The 27,864-nt window shown below is 39.7% G+C and overlaps 1 protein-coding gene across 5 annotated transcripts in view; it reads right to left on the minus strand.

Annotated features, from left to right (window-relative positions):
* The window catches only part of NTRK2 (neurotrophic receptor tyrosine kinase 2), a 442,841-nt gene that overhangs the window by 381,612 nt on the left and 33,365 nt on the right, over nt 1-27,864 (minus strand). For all 5 annotated transcript variants that reach the window (XR_009551996.1, XM_060199493.1, XM_060199492.1 and 2 more), the window contains exons 3-6: nt 20,558-20,632; nt 20,368-20,439; nt 7,524-7,592; nt 5,153-5,307 (exon numbers count right to left, since the gene is read on the minus strand). Coding sequence is in view for 4 of the 5 variants with exons in the window: in XM_060199493.1 (XP_060055476.1) it covers nt 5,153-5,307; nt 7,524-7,592; nt 20,368-20,439; nt 20,558-20,632 (371 nt within the window). In the remaining variant the exon portion in view is untranslated. The remainder of the gene's footprint in view (nt 1-5,152; nt 5,308-7,523; nt 7,593-20,367; nt 20,440-20,557; nt 20,633-27,864) is intronic.

Consider the following 27,864-nt stretch of genomic DNA (forward strand, 5'->3'; position numbering starts at 1 on the left):
CTGCTTTTAGTTTTCCTTTCTGATATTCTTGACATCATCTTCCCAGACAATAACTTGGATCCATCTACTATATCAGATTTCAGGCTCAAGGGAAAAAAGAAAAAGAAAAAAAACTAGTATAGCCACAGGCCCTTTGGAATATAACTAAAATATGCCTACTAGCTATCTATAAAATGGAGGACTCCCCCCCCCCCCCAGCTCTTCATCTGTACTATTCCAGCCTTTAGGTCCATGAATGGTCAACAATTTGTTTGGCTTTGTATGTTAACTCTTTGTTCAAGCACCAGGTTCCAGATGCTAACATGATGCCGACCAGACTTCCCTGGACAGACAACCCCACCAATATGTCCTGGAGCTCCGCTTCCCCAGAGCCCTTCACCACTAGGGAAAGAGAGAGACAGGCTAGGAGTATGGATCGACCTGTCAACACCCATGTTCAGTGGGGAAGTAATTACAAAACCAGACCTTCCACCTTCTGCATCTCACAATGACCTTGGGTCCATACTCCCAGACGGTTAAAGAATAGGAAAGCTATCAGGGGAGGGGAGGGGAAACAAAGTTCTGGTGGTGGGAATTGTGTGGAGTTATAGCCCTCTTATCCTATGGTTTAGTCAATGTTTCCTTTTTATAAATTAAAAAAAAAAAAGAAAAAAAAGAAAAGAAATTTGACATTGTACCTTTAAATAACAGGGAATCCAAAGGCAGAGAATATTTCAAACTATGGGATTGTTAAGGGTGTTTCATAGAGTCACTGCAGTTACTCCAACCATCAACTGAATGGTCACCTTATATTCACTGTGGGACTAGCACATTCTACAGTAGCTGGTTACTGGTAAAGTGTGTTTGACAAGCTTCTCTGCTATGACCCTGAGGAACATTAACTTGCTTAAATAAATTTTCCATCTAACTAAAAAAAAAAAAGCATTGCATCTACTATTAACACTTCCTGGAAAAAAATTCTCTTTTTGAGACTTAAATTACAATTATGGTACAAAAATGTTTAAAGTACACTTTTCTTTCATGATTCCATTCAGCCAAGGAAAATGACTCAAAGGTTACTACTGCAAAAATAACTGCTAAAGATCAGCCATGTATTCTGGTATGAAGTACACAAATTTAGAATATACTGTTTTAAGGGAGTCGGGCTGTAGCATAGCAGGTTAAGTGCAGGTGACGCAAAGCACAAGGACCAGCATAAGGATCCCGGTTCGAACCCCGGCTCCCCACCTGCAGGGGAGTCGCTTCACAGGCGGTGAAGCAGGTCTGCAGGTGTCTATCTTTTTATCCTCCTCTCTGTCTTCCCCTCCTCTCTCCATTTCTTTCTGTCCTATACAACAATGACAACAACAATAATAACTACAACAATAAAACAACAAGGGCAACACAAGGGAATAAATAAATAAAATAAATATTTTAAAAAAGGGGAAAAAAGAATATACTGTTTTAAATAATTTCATTGAAAAACATACTACAAGAAATAGCAGGAGCATTTTCATATGGAAATATGAATAATAAGTCAGCACAGGCTGGAAAAATATCCTTCTTCATTTGCATTTATGTGATTCAGTTTTTGTATTCAGAACCAGTGTTCAAAGCATCTCTTTATTTCTAATTAAAGCAGAAACTTTATATGAACATGTCCTGATATCTTATAGCTAACAGATTTTTTCTAGTGATAGAAAGGACCTTGTATAGGAATGGACCAGTGACAGGGATAGATAGCATAATGCTTATGCAAGGAGATTTTCATGCCAGAAGCTCTGAAGTGCCAAATTTAAATGTCCCCTACCACCAGGAGCTAGAGCTCATCAGTGCTCTGGTGAGAGAGGGAGGGAGGGAGGGATGGAGAAAGAGAGAGAGAAATGGACCACAAGATTCTTCATAGTGTTGAATAAATTTACAGTAATTCGCAGCAGGAAGGGCTGTTGGAGAAATATTGTGAGGCATTTGACTGTACTGCAAATGGGAATAGCACTTCCCAGCCCCGCCTGTCAGGCTCACTTAATAGCTAAGGGCAAAGGAAAATGGAAATGAAATTCTCTCAGAGCTCAGAGATACAGTCTGGGAGGTATTGCCATGGATAAACTGTTGGCTCCTATAGAATGAGATCACGAGTTCAAACCCTGGCATCATAGATGCCAGAGTGAAGTACTTGTTCCTTTCAGCTTTCTCTCCTATCATTTCATTAAAATATAAAAACTCACTAACAGGTGCCGGGCAATGGCACACCTGGTTGTGCATGCACAGTGCTATGCACAAGGTCACACACTAGAACCTGGGTTCAAACTCCTGCTTCCCACCTTTAGTGGGAAATGTCACAAGGGGCAAAGCAGGTCAGCAGCTGTCATTCTTTCTCCCTCTCTATTTCCTCCTCCCCTCTCAGTGTCTCTCTTTCCTAACCGGTAAAATGGAATAAATGCCCAACAGGAGTAGTGGGTTCATAATGCAGGCACTGAGGCCCCATGATGATACTAGAGGGGAAAAACAAACAAACAAAAAACCTAATAATGACAGATATCTCAAAGGGAACTACAAAATGCTAAAACTTGCAATTGTTTGATGTTTATCACTAAGTTGGCATTATTTAAGTTACCTTTATTTAAATGAAATACCTGCATCTTTATAGTATAATTTCAGTCTAATTTGGAAGTGGTAATGAGTGTAGGTGTGACTGAGGAAGAGAAGGGGGGGGTATATGGTAGCATAGCAGATTAAGCCACATGTCGCCAAAGGCTAAGGACCGACCACACAAGGATCTTGGTTCTAGACCCCAGCTCCCCACCTGCAGGGGGGTGTCGTCTCACAAGCGGTGAAGCAGGTCTGCAGGTGTCTATCTTTCTCTCCCTCTCTCTGTCTTCCCCTCCTCTCTCCATTTCTCTCTGTCCTATCCAACAACAACAACAGCTGTAACAAGGGCAACAAAATGGGAAAAATGGCCTCCTGAAACAGTGGATTCTTAGTACAGGCTCTGAGCCCCAGTAATAACCCTGGAGGCAAAAAAAAAAAAAAAAAGAAAAAGAAAGAAAGAAAGAAAGAAAGAACGAACGAAAGGAAGAGAAGAAGGCAGGACCATAAAAAAAAATGGTCATATATATCCCAGTCATAACACACAAGGGTGGGTGCATTATCAGGATGCCATTAAGACAACATGGCCAACAGTTAAAAATAAAAACAATAGGACTCGATTGGGGCAAGGACAAAGCAGATATCCATTAAAAGACCCTTAGTAAAACGAGAGAAAGAGGTGATTTCTTCCCCCCCCCCCCCTCAGTGGTTGCTAAACCAGTGTGGACACAACAGCCACAGGGTCTTGGGAGTTGGCCAAGAGGCCAGGTGACTCAACATGAAATTTCTTGTCCCTTTAGCCAATCTCTCTCAGCAGTGCAAAGATTTATACTAGACTACAACTACCCTCTTATTAATCAGAAAAAGACATACATTTACAAGATTTTTTTTAGTGTTGCATAGCAAAGAATGCTGCAGGAAGTTGGCAAGTGAACAAAGTCTGGTTCTATCATTATGAAGCCAACGTGTCTAGTGAAGACAGAAAATTGTCAGAAGGGTTAAGCACTGTCTTCCACATTCCAACAAACATATCTTTCCTTTTGTTACATTTCTCGTTAAAAGTAGCATCTTTATTTTCCTTAACTAAAAATTAAATAATGGATTTTTTATAAACAAAAAATAGGCAGTCTATGGCTAATACTTCGGTTGCTTATGGATAAGGACTAGGAGTTAGGCGGCTTTTCCAGTGTCCCAGACACAAATATGTTTATTTATTTATGAACTGGTAAAACTCGCTGACTGATTAAAATTTCAATTAGGGAGTAATGCATACTTATTATTGTAAAAAATCCTAACCAGAACACTTGACTTATCTAGCCTGTGTTCACACTAGACACTGAGATAGGTGATTATATCACATGGTGCCCTTTTAAGTTCTGAATGTGCAAATGCTAAGGAATAGGGTGAGATAAGGGTAAAAGGAGAGGCTGTAACCCAGACACAGGGAAAAACATTAGTAAGGGCAGATTTGCACTGCCGAGCAAGAGACAGACATCTGACAGCAAGACAAGCTTTAGGGCATATACTGAACTGCATTTCCATTCTTTCTTCCTCCCTCCCTCCCTCCCTTCCTTCCTTCCTTCCTTCCTTTCCTTCTTTCTTTTTTTTAATTGTTGTTGTGGTTATTATTGTTGTTGTTATTGATATCGTCATTGTTGGATGGGACAGAGAGAAATGGAGAGAGGAGGGGAAGACAGAGGAGGGAGAGAAAGATAGACACCTGCAGACCTACTTCACTGCCTGTGAAGCCACTCCCCTGCAGGTAGGGAATTGGGGGCTTGAACCGGGATCCTTACGCCAGTCCTTGTGCTTTGCGCCACCGTCCGACCCCTTCTTTCCTTCTTTCTTTCCTTTCTTTTTTCCTTCCTCCCTTCCTTTCTTCTATCCTCAATCATTTTTATACAATATTTTATTTGTTTTTACTTTTTTCATTTTATTGGAGGGAGTTTAATAGTTTATAGTATAGTTCTTGACATATGGATATAATCTCTCATGTCCCCTTGACAGATTTCTGCAAAAACACTCTCAACCCCAATGAACTGCATTTTGTATCTGACCAGGACAATTTTATCATTCTGAGATCCTTGCCTCTACTTTGTATGGTGTGAGTACCAACCAAATATTCATATGGCAAATAAAGTGCACGTATTTTTGGATGAGAAGATGGATATCTGGATAAATGAAACACAACAAAGGAGCAGCTCTGGAGGCAGCACAGTGGTCAGACTCTGAATTTACAAGCATGAGGTCCTGAGGCAGAGCCCAGACATCCATGTAGCAGAGTGATGCTCTGGTGCTTTCTCCCTCTCATAAAAAGGTAAAACTTTTAAAAATAGCAAAGAAATAAACAGACTGCTTTTCTTTACCTCTGCACTTTAAAGTCATTCATTGGAATTAATATTAATTGCAAAGAATATGCAGCAAAGTTGTTCCCAGCTGATTTTTCCACAGTGCAAACAAACACCGTCCAACTCACTGGAGACATCGATAGCATGCTCTGTGAAATCTGCGTGGTGGTAATCTTCCCACAGCAAGGCAAGTAGAATAATTAATAGGAATAGAAGTCATTGATTTAAAAGTAAATTACCACAGTGGGGTATCTGCAGGCTCATCAGGGGAATATTCTTGCTGTTTTCATTTAGGCAGTATAAATCCTGAGTTTCTGGGTTGGCTTTAGTTTCCTGAAGAGTCTTGATCCACATAATTTCACAGGAGCATGTAAATGGGTTGCCTGCCACGATCCTACATGGAGCAAATTAGAACCTGGTCACATTAATTTTTCAGCTTGAGCTTCATTTGTATTTGCAAAACACTACAACATGAGTTCCTTGTAGTCAGTAATCTCTGCAAGTGATACCTACCTTTATAACATAGCCGTGTGTATTATTTATTCAATTAGTTAAGCGTACCGAGGCTCTGCTGTATGTAAACACTACTATAAGACTACAGGATGGAAAGGGTTGGACGTCTATACAGTAAATGATAAAACTGGAATAGAAAATAGCCATAATATAGAATAGAAAGGGATGTCTCATCCAACAGAGAACTATATGGGGCAGTAAAACTTATCTGAGTTATTTTTATTAAGTACAATATAATAAAAAGATCTTGAGTGAAGATGCCAACAGTTTTCAGGAATGCTAGCATACTTATTTCAAACCAGGCTAAAGAGCCAAGTGTTATCACTTAACCAGCTCAAACTTCAATTAAAAATGCAAAGCGATTTCATCTTAATTTAAAATGAGACAGTGAGTACAACACGAAATGGAAAGCCAATAGGTTGGTGCACTCAGCTTTCTGCCTTATGCAAGTACATTTCAGTTTGATTGATGCAAGAAAGTTGGAGTGACTGAGGCAGAGAGAACCTGGAGTGAAGTTCTAGAACCTTTTGTGAAAACACACACACACACACACACACACACACACACACACACACACACACACCAAACTGCCTAATCTACAGGTCTAGTTTCTCAGACCAGGGTGAGAGGGTCTACAAAGAGAAAGCCACCACTCGCAGCCACACTGCTTGAATTCTTGTGGCCTCCATTGGTGAAATAGGAAGTAGTCAAGAGGAAAATATAAACCGCAAGGAAAGAAAAAAATCTTTAAATGCTTATTTATAATACTCAGTGGCCTATTTAAGATGAATTCCATTTATGGTAATGAGCCTTTAAATGAGGTCATTTAAAATCGTTACCTAGGCTCTGCCTGGCATTAACCACAATACTTCAGATTTCCGTGAGGACAGCATCTGGGCTTTGCAGCATCACTTACTCCTGTGGTTTTCTGTTTGGATTCTAAGAAATCTCTAAGATCCCTGGAGACTTTTTAGAGAGTTTCTTTGGGGAAAATGTGGTCATGGCAGACTCCTTTAATTTGTGTCTGCTTAATCACCTCCAAGTATCCCTTCAACACCAAAATATGACTCAATGCTACTGGACACAGAAGATAATGCAAAAGAAAGACTCGGTGTTTAAATCCCACTAATCCAAGAAGCCTGCTGGGGTTCTGAGTATAAGAAAAACTAAAGTTTTCCAGGGCAGGAAGAAAGTACAATGGTTATGCAAAAGATGTTAATGCCTGAGGCTCTGAAGTTCCACTTTCCAGGACCTGCCCTACCACCATAAACCAGAGTTAAGCAGTACACTGTTGAAGTGGGGGGGAGCGGGGGGTGGGAGGGGAGAAAGAGAGAGAGAGAGAGCAGGTTGGTGACACCTCTGGTTAAGCACACATATCACCAGGTACAAAGGCCTGAGCTCAAGCCTGGTTCCCCACCTGCAGGGTAGTGAAACAGGTCTGCAAGTATCTTTCTCTATATCTCTATCTTCTCTCTGCTCTCAATTTCTCTCTGTCCCATCAAAAAATAGAAGAAAAAGAAAAAAGATGGCTGATAGGATTAGATTTATACTACTGGCAGCAAGTCCAAGCAATAACCCTGGTGGCAATAAGAGAAAAGAAAAGAAAGGAAAAGAAAAGAAGATAAAAGAAAAGAAAAGAGAAAAAAAGAGAAAAGAAAAGAAAAAGGGGGGGTGTGTAGTAGCTCAGCGGGTTAAGTGCACCTGGTGCAAAGCGCAAGGGCTGGCATAATCCTGGTTTGAGCCCCCGGCTCGGCTCCCTACTTGGGGACTAAATAGATCCTATGTGACATGTTGCCATTTTCACACAAAGTCCTCCTCTATGTCTCTTTTTCTTTTCTTCAGAAAATAAATCATTTATGTAAAAACAACAATAAAGTTCTTCATTAATAAGAAATTATCGACATAAAAACACTATTTTCATAGCTAAATCATGTCTTTACAATGGAACAAAAGAATGAGTGGCCAAAATATAAGAAATCTTCTTTTTTATATCAATTTTGATATAAAAAGAGATCAGCAGAATTATTTTCTTTTAAATTCTGAATCATGCTTCCCTTTGTAATTTTTCCCAAAATGCAACACAAAATCATTACTTACAGTTCAGACAAGTCAAGGTGACGGAAATGTTTCCTCGGTAAATTTGTCAGTTTATTTCGGGTAAAATTGCTGAAAGCAATAAAAAACATTAAATGTTAATTTAAAATGTTACAGTGCAGGAATAAAGAATTCAAAAGAGAATTTATTTATCAAAATATAATTTTGACTACTCTACATGCCTTATTTAGATCAATAATCCTTTTTTGAAACCTCCTGCACTGCAGATGGGAATGTAAATTGATCCAACCCCTGTGGAGAGCAGTCTCTCAGAAGGCTAGAAATGGACCTACCCTATGACTCTGCAATTCTTCTCCTGGGGATATATCCTAAGGGATCAAACACACCCATCCAAAAAGATCTGTGTGTACCTTTGTTTATAGTAGCACAATTTGTAGTAGTCAAAACCTGGAAGAAACCCAGATGTCAAACAACAGATGAGTGGCTGAGAAAGTTGTGGTATTTCTACACAATGTAATACTACCCAGCTATTAAAAATGGTGATTTCACTTTCTTCACCCCATCTTGGATGGAGCTTGAAGGAATCATGTTAAGTGAGATAAGTCAGAAAGAGAAGGATAATATGAGATGATCTCACTTAGACAGAAGTTGAAAAATACTACCATGAGGCCAACCAGCTTTCTCTGGGCAGATGACCTCACCAATGTGTCCTGGAACCCCATCTCCCCAAAGCCCTACCCAACTAGGGGAAGGTAGAGACAGGCTGGGGGTATGAATGCCCAGGTCCAGTGGAGAAGCAATTATAGAAGTCAAACCTCCCACTTTCTGCATCCCATAGAGATCTTTGGTCCATACTCCCAGAGGGGAAAAAATAGGGAAGCTTCCAATGGAGGGGATGGGATATGGCACTTTGCTGGTGGGAACTGTATGAATTGTACCCTTCTTTTTTTAAAAAAGATTTTATTTATTTATTAATGAGAAAGATAGGAGGAGAAAAAAAGAACCAGACATCACTCTGGCACATGTGCTGCCAGGGATCGAACTTGGGATCTCATGCTTGAGAGTCCAAAGCTTTACCACTGCACCACCTCTCGGACCACGAATTGTACCCTTCTTATCCCACAATCTTGTTGACCATTATTAAATCATTAATGTATATTTTTTAAGTTGAAAAAATAATCTTTTTTTTTTGCCTCCAGGGTTATTGCTGGGGCTCAGTGCTTGCACTATGAACACTATGAATCCACTGCTCCTGGGTCCTTTTTGTTTTTTTTTATTAAGACAGTGGGAAATTGAGAGAGATGGGGAAGAGAGAGAGATAGAAAGACAGACACCTGCATACCTTCGTCTCCACTTGTGAAGCAACCCCCAGCAAGTGGGAAGCCAGGGTTGGAACCAGAATCCTTATACTTGGTACTATGTGCACTTAACCAGGTGCACAACTGCCCAGCCCCCTCAATAATCCATTTTTAAAGATTTATTTATTTATTAATTCATGAGAGAAAGAGAAAGAGAGAGCAGAAGAAAGTGAGAATCAGAGTAAAACTGGCACGTGTGATAACAGAGATTGAACTAGGACCTCATGCTTCAAAGTCCAATGCATTATCCACTGTGCAAGCTCCCAGGCCGCAGTGATCTCTCACTTGAAGTAATTTTTCTCTTTCACCAGCTTAGATTTTTTTTTCCTCCAGGGTTATGTGGGGATTGGTGCCTGCCCTAAGAATCTACTATGACCTTTTTTCTTTTTCAATTTTTTTTTTTTTTTTTGGATAGGACAGAGAGAAATTGAGAGGGGAGGGGAAAAAAAACAAAAGGAGAAGACAGAGACACACCTGAAGACCTGCTTCACTGGTTGTGGAGTGACCCCACCCCCCACCCCTGAAGGTAGAGTGTCAGCTCGGCTACGTGCTTCGGACTATGTGCTCTTAACCTGGTTCATTATCACCCAGCCCCCAACAGCTTAGTTTTTAACTCTCATGTAATTCTTGCCTATGGAGCTGGAGTCATGACTTTCATAGAGTCAATTTTCACACGAAAGATTGATTTTGATAAACTGATTCAGAGTCAAGTCACACAGCTCCTAGAAGTTGCTGACCTTTTAGACAATTACTAGAGGGATTAAGTTACATTTAAATTTATAAACTTTCTAGGGGAAAATAATGCTTAAAATCAAAGAGCAAGAATATATCAAAATCACATGACACACAAAATTCTAAAGATTAACTGGACTTTACAATTCCTTACAGGAAACAGTATATGTATTGACAGATACACATCATTCCATGATGAGGACCACAGCAATTCAGATAAAAAGAAAATACAGCAAACTCTACCTTGAACTATTCCAGCAGCATGTCATTTTAGAATCTGGACTAATGAGACAACTAAAATATGTCTTATTCATGATTAAATATATAATGTTAAATGTATTTATATATTTTAAATATATAGTTTTTAAACATTTTTACTGAAGCAATATCACATTTTTACATTACATAAGTTTCAGGCATGTGTTGGGACTAAACAGCTCCATTTCAGAGAGCATAATCTCCAACAAAATTATAGGTCATAGACAGAGACATATCTTACTTTCCTAGATAAAGGCAAGGACCTAGGGAACTGGGTACATGTATACATAAGTTAGAGGCAACTGTAGACCTCAAAGTGAAAGTGGTTAGTAGTCCTTTATGATTAGACTTAGACATAATAAGCTCACCAAGTTGAATGGCCTAAAGAAGGCACCATAAATTTTCTAACCAAATAATTATTACTAAGGTCCATATACCCCCCTCTCCTTCCCTTTGTATCATATCCCTCCTTCAATCACTTTATCTACTCAACTAATTACACAAAAGAAAGGAAGATATATCTCCTTATCTCTTCTGACAGCATCAGCATTATTGTCGCCCCTTGACAATCTTTAGAAGAAAAAAAGGTATAGAACTGTCTAAGAGATATACTGGAAAAAAGTATACTCACACATATTTTACCATTATTGTCTCTATGAAAACCTTTATTAGAAATCATCAAACAAGTAAATGCAGTAAAACTTGAGGCTAACTTAGACTCCACTAAAATCCTAAATGCATTTCATCTCTAACTGGAGGCCAGAACCCATAGACCAATTTGGATACAACAAATGACATTCAAAGCTTTAACAGCTGACAGAATACCAAGCCCATCACATAAAGAAAGGACTACAAAAGCTGGAAAAGGACAAGAGACTGGCTTGCTCACTGGTGGCCTGTTTGGTTGCCACCAGGCTACCCCATGACCTGGGGCCCAAGTCAAGGAATCCTAGGGTTCTGCTGTAGATAAAATGGGTTAGATCTCTAACAGACACCTCTCTCCACCATCACTGGTCACTTCCACCAAGAATGTCACCACAAGCCCTGTCTAGGGCCTCGATAGGACCTTGCCTTCACTATAAATTATGAAAGGGTAGGGACTGCCCCACTCTCCAAACGAAGGCTGGGTCAGCCTACTCTGCCACTCAAGAAAGACTGGTCTTTAAATGAATGTAATCTAGAATGTTCCCAGCTGTGATCTTGGACTGTGAGCTCAGACTGACAGGGACTCAGAGGTTATATAGACTCCTGTGCTAAATAGGAATATGCAACTGCCCTGAGTCAGACTGATATGGTAAACAGTTAATTGTATTTATGTATTTTCTTCAAGTTTGGGAACTACTCTCTGCCCTAACCTAACTTCCTAGTTCTATTCTCAACTTTGACTACATCTCTCCAGACAGTGTTTTTAGCCCTACCTCCATATTAACTATCAAGCTCAAGCAAAAATCACTAAAATCATAGGCCCCAAAGAACATAGGTAAAATAGACTTCCTAGCTTCTTATTACCCTAAAATCCCTATTCTCACCTGCTCTATTCCTAGTTTCTGGTTCCTATTTATTAAACATTTTATCCTGCCTCATAAATTACTAACTTTTAGGCACCAAGTTGCAGATGCTATCATAATTCCATCCTGACTTTCCTGGGCAGATGACCTCACCAATGTGCCCCAGAACCTCACCTCTCCAGAGCCCTAACCCACTAAGGAAACAGAGAAATAGGCTGGGAGTATGAATTGACCTGCCAATGTTCATGTCCAACAGAAAAGCAATCATAGATGCCACACCTCTTACCTTCTACACCCCAAAAAGAATTTTGGTCCATACTTCCAGAGTGGGGGAAATGACTATAAAGAGGGCCATGAAACCCAATTACATCACAGAGAGAAGAGGACAAAAGGAAAAATATTCAGAAGTAATAAGAGGACCATAGAAAAAGTGGAATAAAGATAGATAGATAGATAGATAGATAGATAGATAGACAGACAGACAGGAAGACCAGATAGTTAAAGAGATAATGTTAACCCATATCTGTGTGTGATCTGGGGAGAATCACTGCAGTTCCAATGGAGGGAACAGGTACACTGAACTCTGGTGGTGGGAACAGAGTGTAACTGTGCTCCTATTATTGTGTAAATCTCTAATAAATAAATAAATAAGTGTATGACTGTGGAACATTAGAAAATGTTAAGCACATACAAACTGCTGTGTTTTACTGCTGACTGTAAATTATTAATCCCCCAATAAAGAAAAAGATGCTGACATGAAAAAAAATTCAGCATGTGTGCATACTATAGTAAGTTAACTTTAAAAGTACAGTGCTAGGGAGTCCGGCAGTGGCACAGCGGATTAAGTGCACATGCCACAAAGCACAAGGAGCGGCTTAAGAATTCCAGTTCTAGAGTAGGGCACCAAAGTAAAAACCCTGTGGTGAGGGGGAGGGTGGACATTCAGCTTCCCAGGTGGTGGGGTGGGGTGGGTGGGATGGGATACAGTCTTTTGGTGGTGGGAACGGTATTTATGTACACTCCTATTAAAGTGTAGTCATATAAACCACTATTGAACTAATTTGAGAGGGAAAAAAATGATCATATATCTAGAACTTTTTAAAACACAGACTGAGTCTTTTTAATACATAAGCTGAGTCTTTGATATGTTGACTCTCTCAAAAGCCTAGACCTGGGGGAACAGAAGCAACCAGTGGCACAGCTATATACAAGATGCTGGGTATTATACAGCAAACCCTAACAAAGGGACTTTTCAAAGTTAACCCAATCACCAAATAATGTGATGATAACTAACTATCCATTGTCTTCTTGAACCCTAAGACAGCAGGAACCTCACATTTCCACTACAGAGCCTATATTTACCCCAGTCCTGGAACCTTAGGGTGGGGCCCACTTTCCTGCAAGCTTCTCTCAATTCACATCAAATACTATTGCAACCACCGATCGCAACCTAATCAATGCAACGAGTGCCACCCCAGCATGCTTCACTTCAGACTGTGTCCAGAGACTTCAGGTGTGGAATGGCAACCCTTCAGCTTCATCACTCGGGTGAGACCTTTCCTTTCTTAGTATTCTCTAATTCCATTCCAGGTCTTCCACTCCCCAATAAAGTCCCCAAACCTAGATATAGACCAGGTCCCCTGAGAGAGAGCATATGTTCGCACGTGTCCATAAACCAGGGAAAAATATATACCTGAAAGCAGAAGTATACAAAAGTCTACAGAGAGTACCCCCTCAACACTTCATCTGTACTATTCCAGCCTTTAGGTCCATGATTGTTGAACAATTTTTTTGGCTTTGTATGTTAACTCTCTTTTCAGCCACCAGGTTCCAGATGCCAGCATGATGCCGACCAGACTTCCCTGGACTGAGGACCCCACCAATGTGTCCTGGAGCTCCACTTCCCCAGAGACACACCCTACGAGGGAAAAAGAGAGGCAGACTGGGAGTATGGATCGACCGGTCAATGCCCATGGTCAGCAGGGAAGCAATTACAGAAGCCAGACCTTCTACCTTCTGCAACCCACAATGACCCTGGGTCCATACTCCCAGAGGGATAGAGAATGGGGAAGCTATCGGGGGAGGGGATGGGATATGGAGACCGGGTGGTGGGAATTGTGTGGAGTTGTACCCCTCTTATCCTATGATTTTGTTAAAGTCTTTCTTAAATAAATTTTTAAAAATTTAAAAAAAAAGAATTCTGGTTCTAGGAGTCAGGCGGTAGCACACATGGCACAAAGTGCAAGGACCAACAGAAGGATGCTGATTTGAGCCCCAGGGTCCCCACCTACAGGGGAATCACTTCACAGGCGGTGAAGCAAGTCTGCAGGTGTCTATCTTTCTCTCCCCCTCTCTGTATTCCCCTCCCCTCTCCATTTCTCTCTGTCCTATCCAACAACAAAAATAAAACAAGGGCAACAAAAGGGAATAAATAAATAAATATTAAAAAAAAAAAGAATTCCGGTTTGAGCCCCTTGTTGTTAAAATTTCGGTGGCTCTAGCCGGGCTAGCTTCACGGGCGGGTAACAGAGACGACCAGAGACGTATGGCTGGGCAGGGAAGCTGTATTTCTTTATTCAGGAACAACGATTCATAAACTAAAACGAACTAATCACCAAACAGAACTCTGCTGTCTCTTTGCTGCGGCGCAAGCACTCTCCCTAACTCTGCAACTCTCCGACTCTCGAACTCTGGAACTTTGGAACCCTCTCTCGGGGTTCCTAGGGGTGGGGCCAAGCGGGCCGCGAAACTAACTGGACTGATCCAATTCTCTTGGTGGGGGAGATCTAGAACAACCCAATGTAAAGCATACAACAGCCCCTGTCTCCCCACCTGCAGGGGAGTCGCTTCACAAGTGGTGAAGCAGGTCTGCAGGTGTCTGTCTTTCTCTCCCCGTCTTCCCCTCCTCTCTCCATTTCTCTTTGTCCTATCCAACAATAATGACATCAATAACCACAATGTTAAACAACAAGGGCAACAAAAGGGAAAGTAAATAAATAAATATAAAAAAATAAATAAAATATTTTAAAAACGTACAGTGCTATTCTTTACCATATTATAAACAGACTCTTGAACTGATTTACACATATCGCCTCTGGAGAAACCAAATTAACTAATGAACTAAATAAAATTTTAGACTATGGAGACAATCAGTGTTTATCAAATATGTAGTTGTAGTCAACAGAAAGGAGTTAAGCATTTTCAGACCTGGAATTGGGAATGCAAAACCATAATTTTGGCAACTGACTCACTAAATTCGTTCACAGACCAATTTATTTTAAAAGTATCTGTAAAACAAGTCCTCTACAAATTGCAAGGAATCTCTTAATCTGGGAAGCAGGCATTCAGCTGAGAGTTCAATAAGGAGAGATTTATGGATGACGTAAGTCTTTACCTTATTGAACTTTACCTGAAGCTACTCTGCTGTGTCAGCCCATGAAAATCCGAGGTTGAAGTGTCCCAATATGTCAGACTACCTTTGGGGGAAGTCGGAGTGTTAAACCTAGGAGCTAATGCATGAAGTAAAGCTAGTAATCAGTTGATGGAAAAAGAAAGTGACACATCAGTGTATCTGAATTCAAGAATGCATGTGTCCACACCTCACTTAATTCCACACTGAGATTTCTACACAAAGGCACCCTCTTCTATGCTCACATGAAATCTTTTCACACTGAACATAAAGTGCTCACCCACAAGAAAAAAAAATCCCCTGAGAGGTTGTAAAATGTGCCTACATAAATCTTTTCTTTTAGAATGTGAATTAAGAATGAGTTTCACTGGAGCATAACTTATAGAAAAGTCAGTTTGTCTGTCTTCTCCATAGTTGGTGCAGTATGAGTGCTTCATCTTCATCAGAAATCCACAACATTTTGAAGGAAAAGAGAGGTCCTTTTTTTCATCTCCAAAGAGGAGGAGAAGAGAAGAGAGGAGGCAAAGAGGAAGCTCATTGTCAAGGCTCTGGGTCAGCCAGCAAAGCAAGCACTGGAGCAGCTGCCCCACCAGGCTGCTAGCAGAGCAGCCCAAAGAGGACTCTCTCGCCAACGAGCAAGATGAGTTTTATGAACCATACTTATCATTGAAGCCAAAAGCCAAAATGAGGGAGGAGGGTGAGAAGAAAAATCAACAATCCTCTTGCTGTTTGATTATGGGAATTTGCAAAGGAGCTAATTAGCACTTCTGGAAAACACAAATGCCGGTTTTTCTCACAGTTTCTGGTTTTCAGGGCACAGGCAGGAACTAAGGGCACTAAAAAACAAACCAAGTGACCAAGACTCTGAACAGTCACCATGTGATGTTAAACGTGAACTGGGCAGAAGGGGAGGGTTTCTGAAAATGAGCCAGTTTGAGTTGTCCTAAAAGCCAAAGTAAACTAGATTGTTCTTGCACACATTTTCATATTGTTAGGGAAACTCAAAGAACTAATCTGTATACTCCAGTGTAGAGAACTGACTTCCAGATTTCACCTGACTCCTTCCCATCCACTGCTTTGACACTGGAAGGTACAATTTACATACGAGATATGAGAAAGAATAAACCAGTGACAAGTCCTCAGCCAGAAGAAAGGGTTAGGAAGAAAATCTGGAAGGGCAGATACCAACTTAACTCCCTCCTCTATCCATGTCATCCTCAGAGATTAATAACTTAATTTCATGCAATGGCAATTAGAAGCTTCTTTCATTTTACAGATATTTCAAGTTTCCTTTTTTTGGTAACTACATGAATAATCTCGTCTTATTCAAAGATTTTCATTGTGGTTACAAGTATCAGGAGTTTTTGCAGTTTGGTCAGTCATTGGACTTCCCACATTTGTCTCTAAAAGTAATTTTATAGGATATGATCATCTCTTTGATTTTCTATCTCCCAGTGACACCTTCCTGGAAGATCAGAACAGATGGTAGGATAACTTTAAGCTACATATAGCATATGGAATTCCAGTAAATCAGCCTGAAAAAAATTTCACAAGGTGGCTTTGGTTTTCACATAAAAGTTAGGCAAACAAAAAGTAGAGGAAATATAAGGTATAGAAAGAAATATCAGTATACTGCTAAAACCAAAATTGATTAGTGTTCAGGGAAACAAAATTTGGCTGCTGACCTAGTGAAATGTGGGTCTAGAGTTAACTATAAAAAAAAACCAAATACTAACTACTGAGGTCATTAATCACACAAATAATGGCATGAAAGCATTTTTTCTCTTTTTAAATCCCATTTCTCCCTTGTTAATGCTATCAAGGCCTAAGCAGATAACAGATATGTACAAGCAAACCAACTTGAGAGATGATGCCAAGATATTTAAAAGAGGAAAAAGGAAATAGTATAAAAGCTGTGAAAAAAGATTTTCATGCCTGAGGCTCTAAAACCTCGCACTAGTATAAGCTAGAGCACAGCAGTAGGCTCATTAAATTAATAAAAATCATATTTATATATATATATATGATACATTTAAAAAGAAACAAGTCTTGGGGAACAGAAGATAGTTCACACAGTAAAGTACACCTGATATCCTGCATAAGGATCTGGGGTCAAACCCCCAACTACCATATGGAAGCAAATCTGCATGTGGCCTTTCTCTTTCTCTCTCCCTCTCTCTCCTTCTCTTCCCACCCCCCCTTACTGGGGGGTTAATGCTTTACAGTCGACAGTAAATACAATAGTTTGTACATGCATAACATTTCTCAGTTCTCCACATAACAATACAACCTGCACTAGATCCTCTGTCATCCTTTTCTAGGACCTGTACTCACCCCCACCCACCCCAGAGTCTTTAACTTTGGTGCAATACACCAACTCCAGTCAAGGTTCTACTTAGTGTTTTCTCTTCTGATCTTGTTTTTCAACTTCTGCCTGTGAGTGAGATCATCCCACATTCATTCTTCTGTTTCTGATTTATTTCACTTAATATGATTTCTTCAAGGTCCATCCAAGATCTTTCTCCCTTTCTATAGCTGTCTCTCACTCTGTCTTCCATTCTCTACGTTAAAAAAATGTCCATTCAAGCAGAGAAACTGTACAGACACAGAGCCCTACAAATAATCCCAGTAGTGGGGGGGGGGGGAGTAATGTCTTTATTGTTCCTAGAAGTTCTAACACATTTTGTCAGTTTTTTAATATAATTCTACAGATTTTACTTTTAAATTGACTTCACCTATAATATATGATGCTGACTTTATGAAATTAAAGTTTCTCATATTATCAACAATTTTACATGAGTATCCAAACAATCTGCACAAAGAACATAACTTATTTCCTAGCTGGCAAATAAATCAATTGAGTTACCAAAAGAAAAAAAAAAAAGGATGTTATAGGCTGAAGGTATGGACTGACCTGCCAACATTCATGTTCAGCAGAGAAGCAGTTACAGAAGCCAAAAACTCTTAACTTATACATCCCATAAAAAATTTTGGTCCACACTCCCATAGAGGGACAAAGAATAGGGAAGCTTCCAATGGAGGGGATGGGATACAGAACTCTGGTGGTGGGAACTCTATAGAATTGTAACCCGTTAACTTACAAACTTGTTAATCATTTTAAAATTTTTTAAAGTGAATTTTATTAGGGGGTGATTTTCTGGGTCTTTAAAATAGCTTTCTTGGAATAAAGTGCTGCTCTGCCATGTGAATGACCCAGGTTTGAGTCTGGACCACACTCCATTGAAGGCAGCTTTGGTTGTGGTAGTAGTGGTGTGTGTGCCCATGTGTGTGCATGCGTGCGTGCATATGTGTCCATATCCTCACCCCCTCTTGACCCAGATTTGAACCTGGACTGCACCCCATTAAAGGCAGTTTTGATGTTAGGGGTGTGTGTGTATGTGTGTGCGTGTGCGTGTGTGTGTCCACTCCCCTCTCTCTACAAAAAAAAATAAAAGGGAGGAAATGGGAGGGGTAGGGAAGGAAGGGGAAGGAAAGGGAGGAAGAAAAGAAAGAAGGAAAAGAAAGAGTGATTTCCTAAGAATAGAGAAACATTCGTTCTGTTTCCTGCACTCTTACTGTAAGAATACAACCAGGAATGAGTCCCTGAGTCATAAATCAGTCTCCTATAATCTGTGGACCTAGAATTTTCTCAGTTTGATACATGTCAATGAAATTGGAATTGAAAAGGCCTTCGTGTGTGTGTGTGTGTGTGTGTGTGTGTGGTGTGTGTGTGTGTCTGTGTGCGCGAGCACATGCGTGCATGCACCTCCAGGGTTATTGCTGGGACTTAGTACCTGCACTATGAACCCACTGTTCCTGGTGGCTATTTTTTTCCCATTTTGTTGCCCTTGTTGTTATTATTATTGCCACTGGTGTTGTGGGTGTTGGATAGGACAGAGAAAAATTAAAAGAGGAGGGGAAGACAGAGAGGAGGAGAGAAAGACACCTGCAGACCTGCTTCACTGCTTGTGAAGCGACTCCCCTGCAGGTGGACTAAAGCCAGGATCCTTTCACCAGTGCTTGTGCTTCTTTCTGTGCCTTATGTGCTTAACCCACTGCACTTAACCCACTGCACTACCGCCTGGACCCCTGAAAAGAACTTCCTTACCAACTGTCAGCACAATCAGGTACGATAACACAAGTGAGAGGCCTATGGGTAAACTGTAGATAATGGCCAATAACCTCAAGCAGCACTCCCTCCCTTCCCAAACGCACACACACAGCTAGCAGTTCAGAAATCTGGTAGAAGGGTGGGCAATATAAGCTTAGGGTGAGTGATTTTCATTTTGACAAAAAAAAAAATCAGAAAGATCATAATTTATTGACTAAATGTCACCATTTAATAGAATTTAGCAGCAAAAAAGCTAAGAACTTCCATTTTCCATATTTCCATTTGACTGCAAGCCATCAACAAGACTTTAGGCAAAGCATGTGCTAGTGTTAATAATTGCCTGAGCCTTTGGCATGTTCATGATTAATTTTTCTCCATTTCTATCAATCATGACAGATAGCTCTGGAAACAAGTGAAAGTTCAAAAGAGGTTCTATTGTGTGTGGGGAGTGGGAGCATTAGTAAACTCTAGTTCCCTAGAAAGGCCAAGGACTTGCCAATTTCTTTCAATAGCACTAGTTTGATGTTTCCCAGGGAACACTTCATAATTCTGAGTAAAATATAAATCAAGGGTGTTGCATCAGGACAAAGTTTTCATTCACATTGGACTCCTTGCTGTTTGTCTACTGTTGTGTCCAAGATAGAAATGGTCCAGAGTCTTCCCTGGATTGAAGACACCACCAATGTGTCCTGGAGCTCAGCTTCCCCAGAGACCCATCCTACTAGGGAAAGAGAGAGGCAGACTGGGAGTATGGACCGACCAGTCAACGCCCATGTTCAGCGAGGAAGCAATTACAGAAGCCAGACCTTCTACCTTCTGCAACCCTCAATGACCCTGGGTCCATGCTCCCAGAGGGATAGAGAATGGGAAAGCTATCGGGGGAGGGGGTGGGATATGGAGATTGGGCGGTGGGAATTGTGTGGAGTTGTACCCCTCCTACCCTATGGTTTTGTTAATTAATCCTTTCTTAAATAAAAAAAAAAAAAAAAAAAGAAATGGTCCAGAGGGAGTCGGGCTGTAGCACAGCGGGTTAAGCGCAGGTGGCGCAAAGCACAAGGACCGGCATAAGGAACCCGGTTCGAACCCCGGCTCCCCACCTGCAGGGGAGTCGCTTCACAGGCGGTGAAGCAGATCTGCAGGTGTCTATCTTTCTCTCCTCCTCTCTGTCTTCCCCTCCTCTCTCCATTTCTCTCTGTCCTATCCAACAACGACAACAACAGTAATAACTACAACAATAAAACAACAAGGGCAACAAAAGGGAATAAATAAATAAAATAAATATTAAAAAAAAGAAAAAGAAATGGTCCAGAAAGTCATGAAATGAACTAAGCAGTTTATTTGAAATATCTTCTGAAGCCACTCAGAAATCAGATAAAAATCAAAGCTAATGATTCTCAGTAACAACCACAGCTACTTTTAAAAATGAGGTGGCATAGTGTTGGAAAAGAGAAAATTTAAATAAATTGGCTAAAACGAAGAAAATAATTTTAAAATACAAACTTTTACTTACATGTGTTGTAAATCAGTGTTTCTCAGAAATGCTCTATGAGCCACAAATTTTAATCCAGAATCCACAATTGTCCTATGAAAACACAAAAATCGCATGCTTATTAGAACTAAGCAATGAAGGAATGACCCACTGACCATAATGAGTATAAGGGGAAGTTTTGAGATTATATGGGTAAGTTCTGGGCACTTACAGATTTCTCAGCCCCATGTAATCTTCAACATCATCTTCATTGATGATTTCTAACCTTTTCTGATTTGCGATGTAACTGAAAAAAGAGAGAGAGAGAGAGAGTAAAAAACAAGACTCAAAATTTAAGGCAATACATGAAATGATAGATGGGTGACTCCCCCCCCCCCAAGCCTTTTTCCTGAGGAAAGGTTTATAGGACAACACTTGATACTTGAATACAATGTCTTATCTCCCCATGAAAGGTGTCTACATACCACTCCCACCACCAACCCAAGTCTTTCTCCACCATCATGTCTTGGGTACCCAGATAAGTACATCATCCAGTGCCACCAGGGTGAGCAAAGCACTCTCTCCCCACCCACTACACCCCACCTCTCATTTCTCTTAAATACAGAAAGAACAGCAAAACTGAACATGATTGAGAAGAAACCATGAGTAACTATGTTCCATGTTCAAGAACAAGTTTACCCCCTTGCTTTTTTCATTGACTTTCACCCTGTCAGTAACAATTTCTGCTTGTCTCCCTATCTGAAGACACCCTCTGTGCCTGGACACAAGAAATAACCTGGCAATTCAACCTTCTTCTCTCAAAAGTGTTTCCTCTGTACACTGATCAGGCCATGAAGGTTCTGGCTTCATCACCCTTCCCCCCTGCCAAACAAATCAATTTACTCACACTTTTCAAGAGAAATGGCCCTCCCTCCTTTTGCCTCCTACAATATAGAGATTTGCTTCTCCCTTCCTCTCTTTTCCTTCATTCTTTCCCACTCTACTTTTTCCTCACCTAGTCTCCCCTCTTTCTGACTTCATCCATAGTGATGTCAATTTGTGTATTCTTTCAGAAAGCACACTTCACGGAGCTATATGTCCCTAAGAGTACTTTCTGTAGGAAATTTCCACTTTCGTCACCTCCAAATCCTCTAACTGGTGACTTCAACTGGACACACATGGCCATCCCCTTCACCATTATGAATGGCTTAGAGAGTTGTCTATGACCTCAACTGCATCAGGAAGAATCCTTCCTAAAGCTAAATATATGAAAGATATGATAGAGACAGTATCTTCTTGGGGCTACATTTGAAAGATTAAATAGGCTTGAGGAATACCATGGAAAAAAGGTCACTCCACAATGGAAAAGATAGACCAAGCAAAGATGAAGTCAGTGTGCAGAAGGAAAGAAAAGTAAGATTTAAAGAAAGGTAACCTGGGAGGTGACAAAGTAGTTATGCTGCCATCATATATGCCAGGATAATACTCTGGTTTCTCACTCAATAAATATATAAATCTTAAGAAGAGGATATAAGAAAGAGCCTTGAGAACCCAGCATCTCTGAGTTTAGATCTTTTTGTTGTTGTTGTTTGGGTTTGGTTTGGTTTTTGGTCATCGTAGGGACTTTACCTTTCTGGGTCAACTTTTTAAGATACAGAGACAGGAAAGAAAAGGAAAGATACTAGAGCACCAAAGGCAACAGAACCATGTAAAGTTATGAAGAATGATCACTAGAGCAGACTCTCCCACACTGCAAGGAGGGATATTCTGGATAAGTAACATTTTCTTCCTGGTCAAAATGAAAACCTCAGCAAAAAGAGCTAGATTTGAAAAGGTCAGCAGGTATGTTTCCAGTGTTAAGTGATAAGAAATCCCCTTCACAGGATACCATCTACAGAGATGCAGATGCTACAAGTGCAACCTACAACTGCCTTGAAATATAACTCCTAAGACATCTGCCTTAGCTTCCATTAAGTGAGAAATGACAGATTAGAATGGAAGGTAGAAAAGTCAACATAAGGCAGTTCAGAGAAGAAAAAACTCAATGACCAAAAAGGCTTTTGAAAAGTTTCTCACCTGACAAGAAATCTGAAATGCAACAAAAACATACAATTCTTCTCCAACTAGACTGGTAAAAAAGGTTTAAGTCTGGCAATATCAAGCATTTATATATATATATATATATATATATATATATATATATATATATATATAATCTTTTTTATTATTATCATTGTTTACTGGATAGAGACTGCCAGAAATCGAGAGGGAAGGTGGTGATAGAGAGGGAGAGACAGAGAGACATCTGCAACACTACTTTGCCACTTGCAAAGCATTCCCCCTGCAGGTGGGGACTGGGGGCTAGAACCTGGGTCCTTGTACACTGTAACATGTGCGCTCAACCAGGTGCACCACCACCCAGCCCCAATATCAAGCACTTCTAAAGAGGTTGGGGAACCTCTCTAAAAGTCACTAGAAGGAATGTAAGTAGATATAGCCACTATGAAGAACAGTTTTCCTTGTATCCTGGAAAATTATAAGCCAATTTGCTTTGGGACCCATCAATTCTATTTCTAGGCAATTAGCAGAATGAGCTGCTCACACATGTACACTAGGAGACATCCACATGTATATTCACTATTCTGTGGTCAAAATTAAAAGTTGGAAAACAATCATGTATTCCTTGATAAAGAAATGGAAATAGATAAGCCTGTTAAACACCTTAAATGGATTGGGCCAGAGTTTATATTTAAGCAAAATGAGGTCTTCATGATAAGAAAAAAATGCATACAATTAAGTATATGTAAAATAGTTTCTATGTAGTTTTAAAAGTACACAACAGACAATATTACATAAAGTTCATATTCCAGTCTTATGAAAAATATTAAATAAAGGTTACAAGTAAGGGCAATGAATCTGGGATACAGAAACTCACATTACTAGAATATTTTTATTTAAAAATATTTGTAAAAAAAAAAAAGACAAAAGTGTCAGTTCTGAGTTCATGAAACTATTACTATGTTCTTATATTTATTTATTGGATAAAGACAGCGAGAAATTGAGAGGGAAAGGGGAGACAGAGAGTGAGAAAGAGAGAAACACACCTGCAGAACTGCTTTATCACTCATGAAGCTTTCTCCCTTCAGGTGGGGAACAAGGGCTTGAACCCAGGTCCTTTGAGCATTGCTACATTTATGCTCTACTGGGTGTGCCAAGAACTGGCCTCTGACTTATTTATTTATTTTATTTTATTTTATTTTATTTTTATTTAGAGAGGAGAATATAAAGAAGGGGAGGAAGAGATAGAGAAAGCCACACAGATAAAATGACTTCAGGAATGATGAGCGTCCAGAACTTCTCAGCTATTCAATGGAGAAATACACCAGAATTCAAGGTGGATGATTCCTTGAACCATCAAAAACTAGAGTCTGAAAGCCTCTTTTCCCTGCCCCACAGCCTGGGACAAGGAACCAGGAGACTAAGGAGCATGCTGGGCTGCCCCCTACTGGCGGTATGCACAGACCACCAACAGCACCTTGACAATACTGGTTTTCCCACCTAGTTGCCACTGATCAGAAAAGCAGCAGCTACAGAGATCTACCCTAGGTTAAGAAGGAGAGAGACAAAGTGCCAGACCACAGCAAGCAACTGATAGTCAGCCATACCTCCAGGAAGTGCAGTAGGCTCTTTCCCTATCTCCCATCACATTGGCCAAACATGTCTCTTCACTGAGTCAAGCTTTGCTTAATAAATGCATATCCAAGAAGGGTTTCTTTCCCAAAGAAGCAGGAGAAAAGCCCAGCATTCTGGCACAGGCCCTCCTCACAAGTTCACTCTCCATGACATCTAATTCCTCTGATCTAGACACACCGTTCTAGAAATCGTAGGTCCCAAGGACTTGTCTGATAGGGATCTCAAGAATTCAAAAGTTTGAAAACTTTTTTAAAAATTAAGAAAAGAACAACCCTCACTCCTCCAAAAGGCAGGCCTTTCTTCTCTTTTAGACAAAGTAGCAGTAATTAAAGAATAACCAAGAGACTTGGTGGATTTGTTGTTGATGTTGCTACTTTTAGGAATTTCTCCCACTGATATTCTTGGTCTCTGAGTCCTTCTGGCTCTTTCCATTAGTAATCTCTGCAATCATTACTGGTCTCTGGCCATCCCATGGTTCCCAAAATATGCCTGTTTCCTTCTTCAAATCCATTCTTATGGAGCTCTTGCTAAGACCTCAAGTTATGAGGGTTGTTTCTACTTTCATTTTTTTTAAATTCAACTATATCCCAAAATTTACTATATAATGCTCTAAAAGTTGCAACCCATGTTTTAAGGGATATTTCAATGGATTCACTAAATCTATTATGAGACTCTACAATATTTGAAAGACTGCATGATGTCATTTATTAGAAACACCAAAAATGCTTTCTCCAATCAGAACATTTTTATTCCATCTGTAGGCAAGTGTTACTTTGATGTCCATTTACTCCTAAAGTTTATGATTAGAAATTCAAGGCAATGGAGACATTACACAACCACAACTGTATTTTTCTATTACTTCTATCTGACTCCCCAACTAAACCATTGGCTTCTCATTATCTCATTGCATCTACATTTCCTAGCATGGAGTAGATGTAAGGCAGATTACTGGCTGATTTGAGACAGTCAACAGATCTCCAGATCATTCACTTAAGTTTTTAATATTCCAATGGAAAAACCAGACCTGTACACAGTGTGCATGTGATGGTGGGAATTGTGTGGAATTGTACCCCTCTTATCCTATGATCTTGTCAATATTTCCATTTTATAAATAAATAAATAAATAAATAAGAAGAAGAAAGGTGCATAGTAAGTGCTAAAAGAAGACTGTGGTCCCAGAAAGTAACTTCATTCACCACATATATTTTAAAGGAAACAAAGTAAAGACAATAACAGAGGCTCAATAATATAGGGTAAATGTTAAAAGCAAATTAGTCAAACTGAGACATGAATTTAGATCACAAGCATATCACATATTCAAGTCAGTTGTTTATTTGTATTTTTAATGCTAAAAGTGAATAAACTTTGGAAGATAAATATTTACTTGCCATTATTGAAACTGTCTTTGGCATATTAATACTAGAAATGGCTTCTGTGAATCTTTCAAAAGTTACTGGCATTGAAGGCCACACTTTTTGACGAGCAAAAGAGAGGATGTTCCAAGCATAGGGGCAAACTCTGGTATTCTGAGGGAATCATGGGAAATACTATGAGATATAACTGACCTTACAGGTGAATTTTTAACTAGAAAGGACAATGGGGTTATACTTTAAAGCACAGTGAGGAAACAAAAAAAGTCTGAAGACAGCACCTCATTTGTATTATTATCAAAGCTACTCCGGTCTCAACTGGACATCAGGGCCCTCACTAACACATTTCCTTGTGGTAAGGGATTTCAGTTCTTTAGTCTCAACAAAGAGCTTATTGATAGCTTTTTTTGAATAAAAGAGAGAAGATGTAATTTTAGGAAAAAGTTCACAGAAACGTTTTTGAATTGCAGAGTCCTGGAAAGGATACTCATTCCATTCTCAAACATTTTACATTTGGTTTTAACAGCCTATCAAATGATTCCCTCCAAGCAACAAAGAGTGGATTCTAGTGCATCTTTCCTTCATGTGTCCCTTAAAAGCAGTACTGCTCAAAAGTAAAATTTTCCGTTTGCTTAGACTTTATTACCTGCCATGTGCTTTGATGACATATTACAAAAAAGGAAGAGGGGGGAGGGAGAAGGAGGAAGGAGAAGAGAAGGAGAAGAGGAAGAAGAGGGGGAAGAGGAGAAAGCAGTGAAAATTGTTAATGGCAGCTCCTCAAAACAAAATCCACTTTCCAAAACTACCAATCCCCAGCCCTACTACCAAATACATAATTAAGTTTAAGAATAATTGCCAGGAGAGACTGTGATATGCATGCTCCTGGGCTTATCACCATGGCATGAGGTTTTTCAACTCTGGCAGAATCCTTTCTGAAATAAGACTTCTTTCACAGAGACTATAAGACTGTAAAAGAAACAAACAAACAACAACAACAACAAAAAAAAACTGTTCTTGGTCTCCAGGGCCAGAGTTAGGCAGCCTGGGTTTCTCAATAAAAGTGCTGAGAAAGAAAACACCACCCCAACTGTGAAGACATAACACAAAGAACTCCAAACATGTATGCTCAGATGCTAAATCAAACTGCTGCATGCTGGATATCATTAGCACATCCATGCCCTTTTTGGTCACAGGCACAGAAGCCTTCACACCACATACCAGAAGTAGAGTGTTATGACTGTTTCCACCTTCCAGGGAAAAAAAATCAAGTCCAATCATGCCAAATCACTTTCCCACGGTCACACAGGTTGTAAATCAGGATTTGAACTCAGACAGACCTGCAGCTTAACAGTTCATAGCCACCATCCCACACCACTACGATTGTAGACTTGGAAGTCCAGCATCTTCCATAAGGCTTAACTTCTAAAATTTCTGTGAAATAGACCTCTCCATAATCACAACCCAAGTCCAATAATCAATGAAAAAGAATGAGGACATTTTTCCAAATTGGGTTTTTAAAATGTGTTATAGCTACACAGAGCTAAAATAGACTTTTTTTTCCCTCTCAGACTTGCACACATGCCAAACTCTAAGAAAAGCAACTTCCTAGAATAACCTAAATATCCTGTGAACTAAAGAATTCAAGGGCCTGGAAAATGAGTGGTGTAGAATGAGAGATAGATACATGCCACTAGCTTCTCCTCTTACTAGCTACATGGTCTGGGAAAAGTTACTTACACTTGGTGTCCTTTTCTGTAAAATGAAATACAACACAGATGTCTCATGGGACTATCAGGAAAATGAAAAAAAAAATCTCTAGCACACATAAGGACATCCATTAACGCTGTCAATAGTTACTATTAGTAATGAGTTGCTCAGATCCTGGTTGGCAAGATTAATCTGACTTGTCTTCTGGGCCCACACTTGTGGGGAGGGAAATTTAATCTTGATACTGCCTCAGTTCCCTTCAACAACCCAAAACAATTCTAAATAAAATTTCAGCAAAATACTAAGAGAAAAAAGTAAACTTTGTGTCTCTCTCTGATGATCTATAGAGCATGTTTCCTATCCATCTCTATCAACTAGTTAGTTTCCCAACAAATAACAGCACAATTTATAGTCTGAAAAATTACGAACAGAGAACTTGACTCTGACTTTCCACACGATACATATCAGTCAACACCAGGAGATGTCAGTTTAATTTTACTTATTAGCTTTTCTCCAAGGCAGATTTCGAATTAGACTCCAGCCTACAAATGATGTGAGTTACATGCCTTATAAACTGGTTGACCAGATGTCTCAGTACAGTCCATACTTACTGAGAATGCTGGTCAACAGTACATGATTCTGTGGATATTTTATTATTATTTTTTAAATAATCTTGTTTACTGATTTTCAAAATGGAAAGGTTCTTTTTAAATTTTTTTATTAGTGGTTTAATATTGATTAACAATAATATAAGATTATAAGAGGAACT

This window comes from Erinaceus europaeus, chromosome 10 (genome assembly GCF_950295315.1).
Source record: "Erinaceus europaeus chromosome 10, mEriEur2.1, whole genome shotgun sequence".
NCBI lineage: Eukaryota > Metazoa > Chordata > Mammalia > Eulipotyphla > Erinaceidae > Erinaceus > Erinaceus europaeus.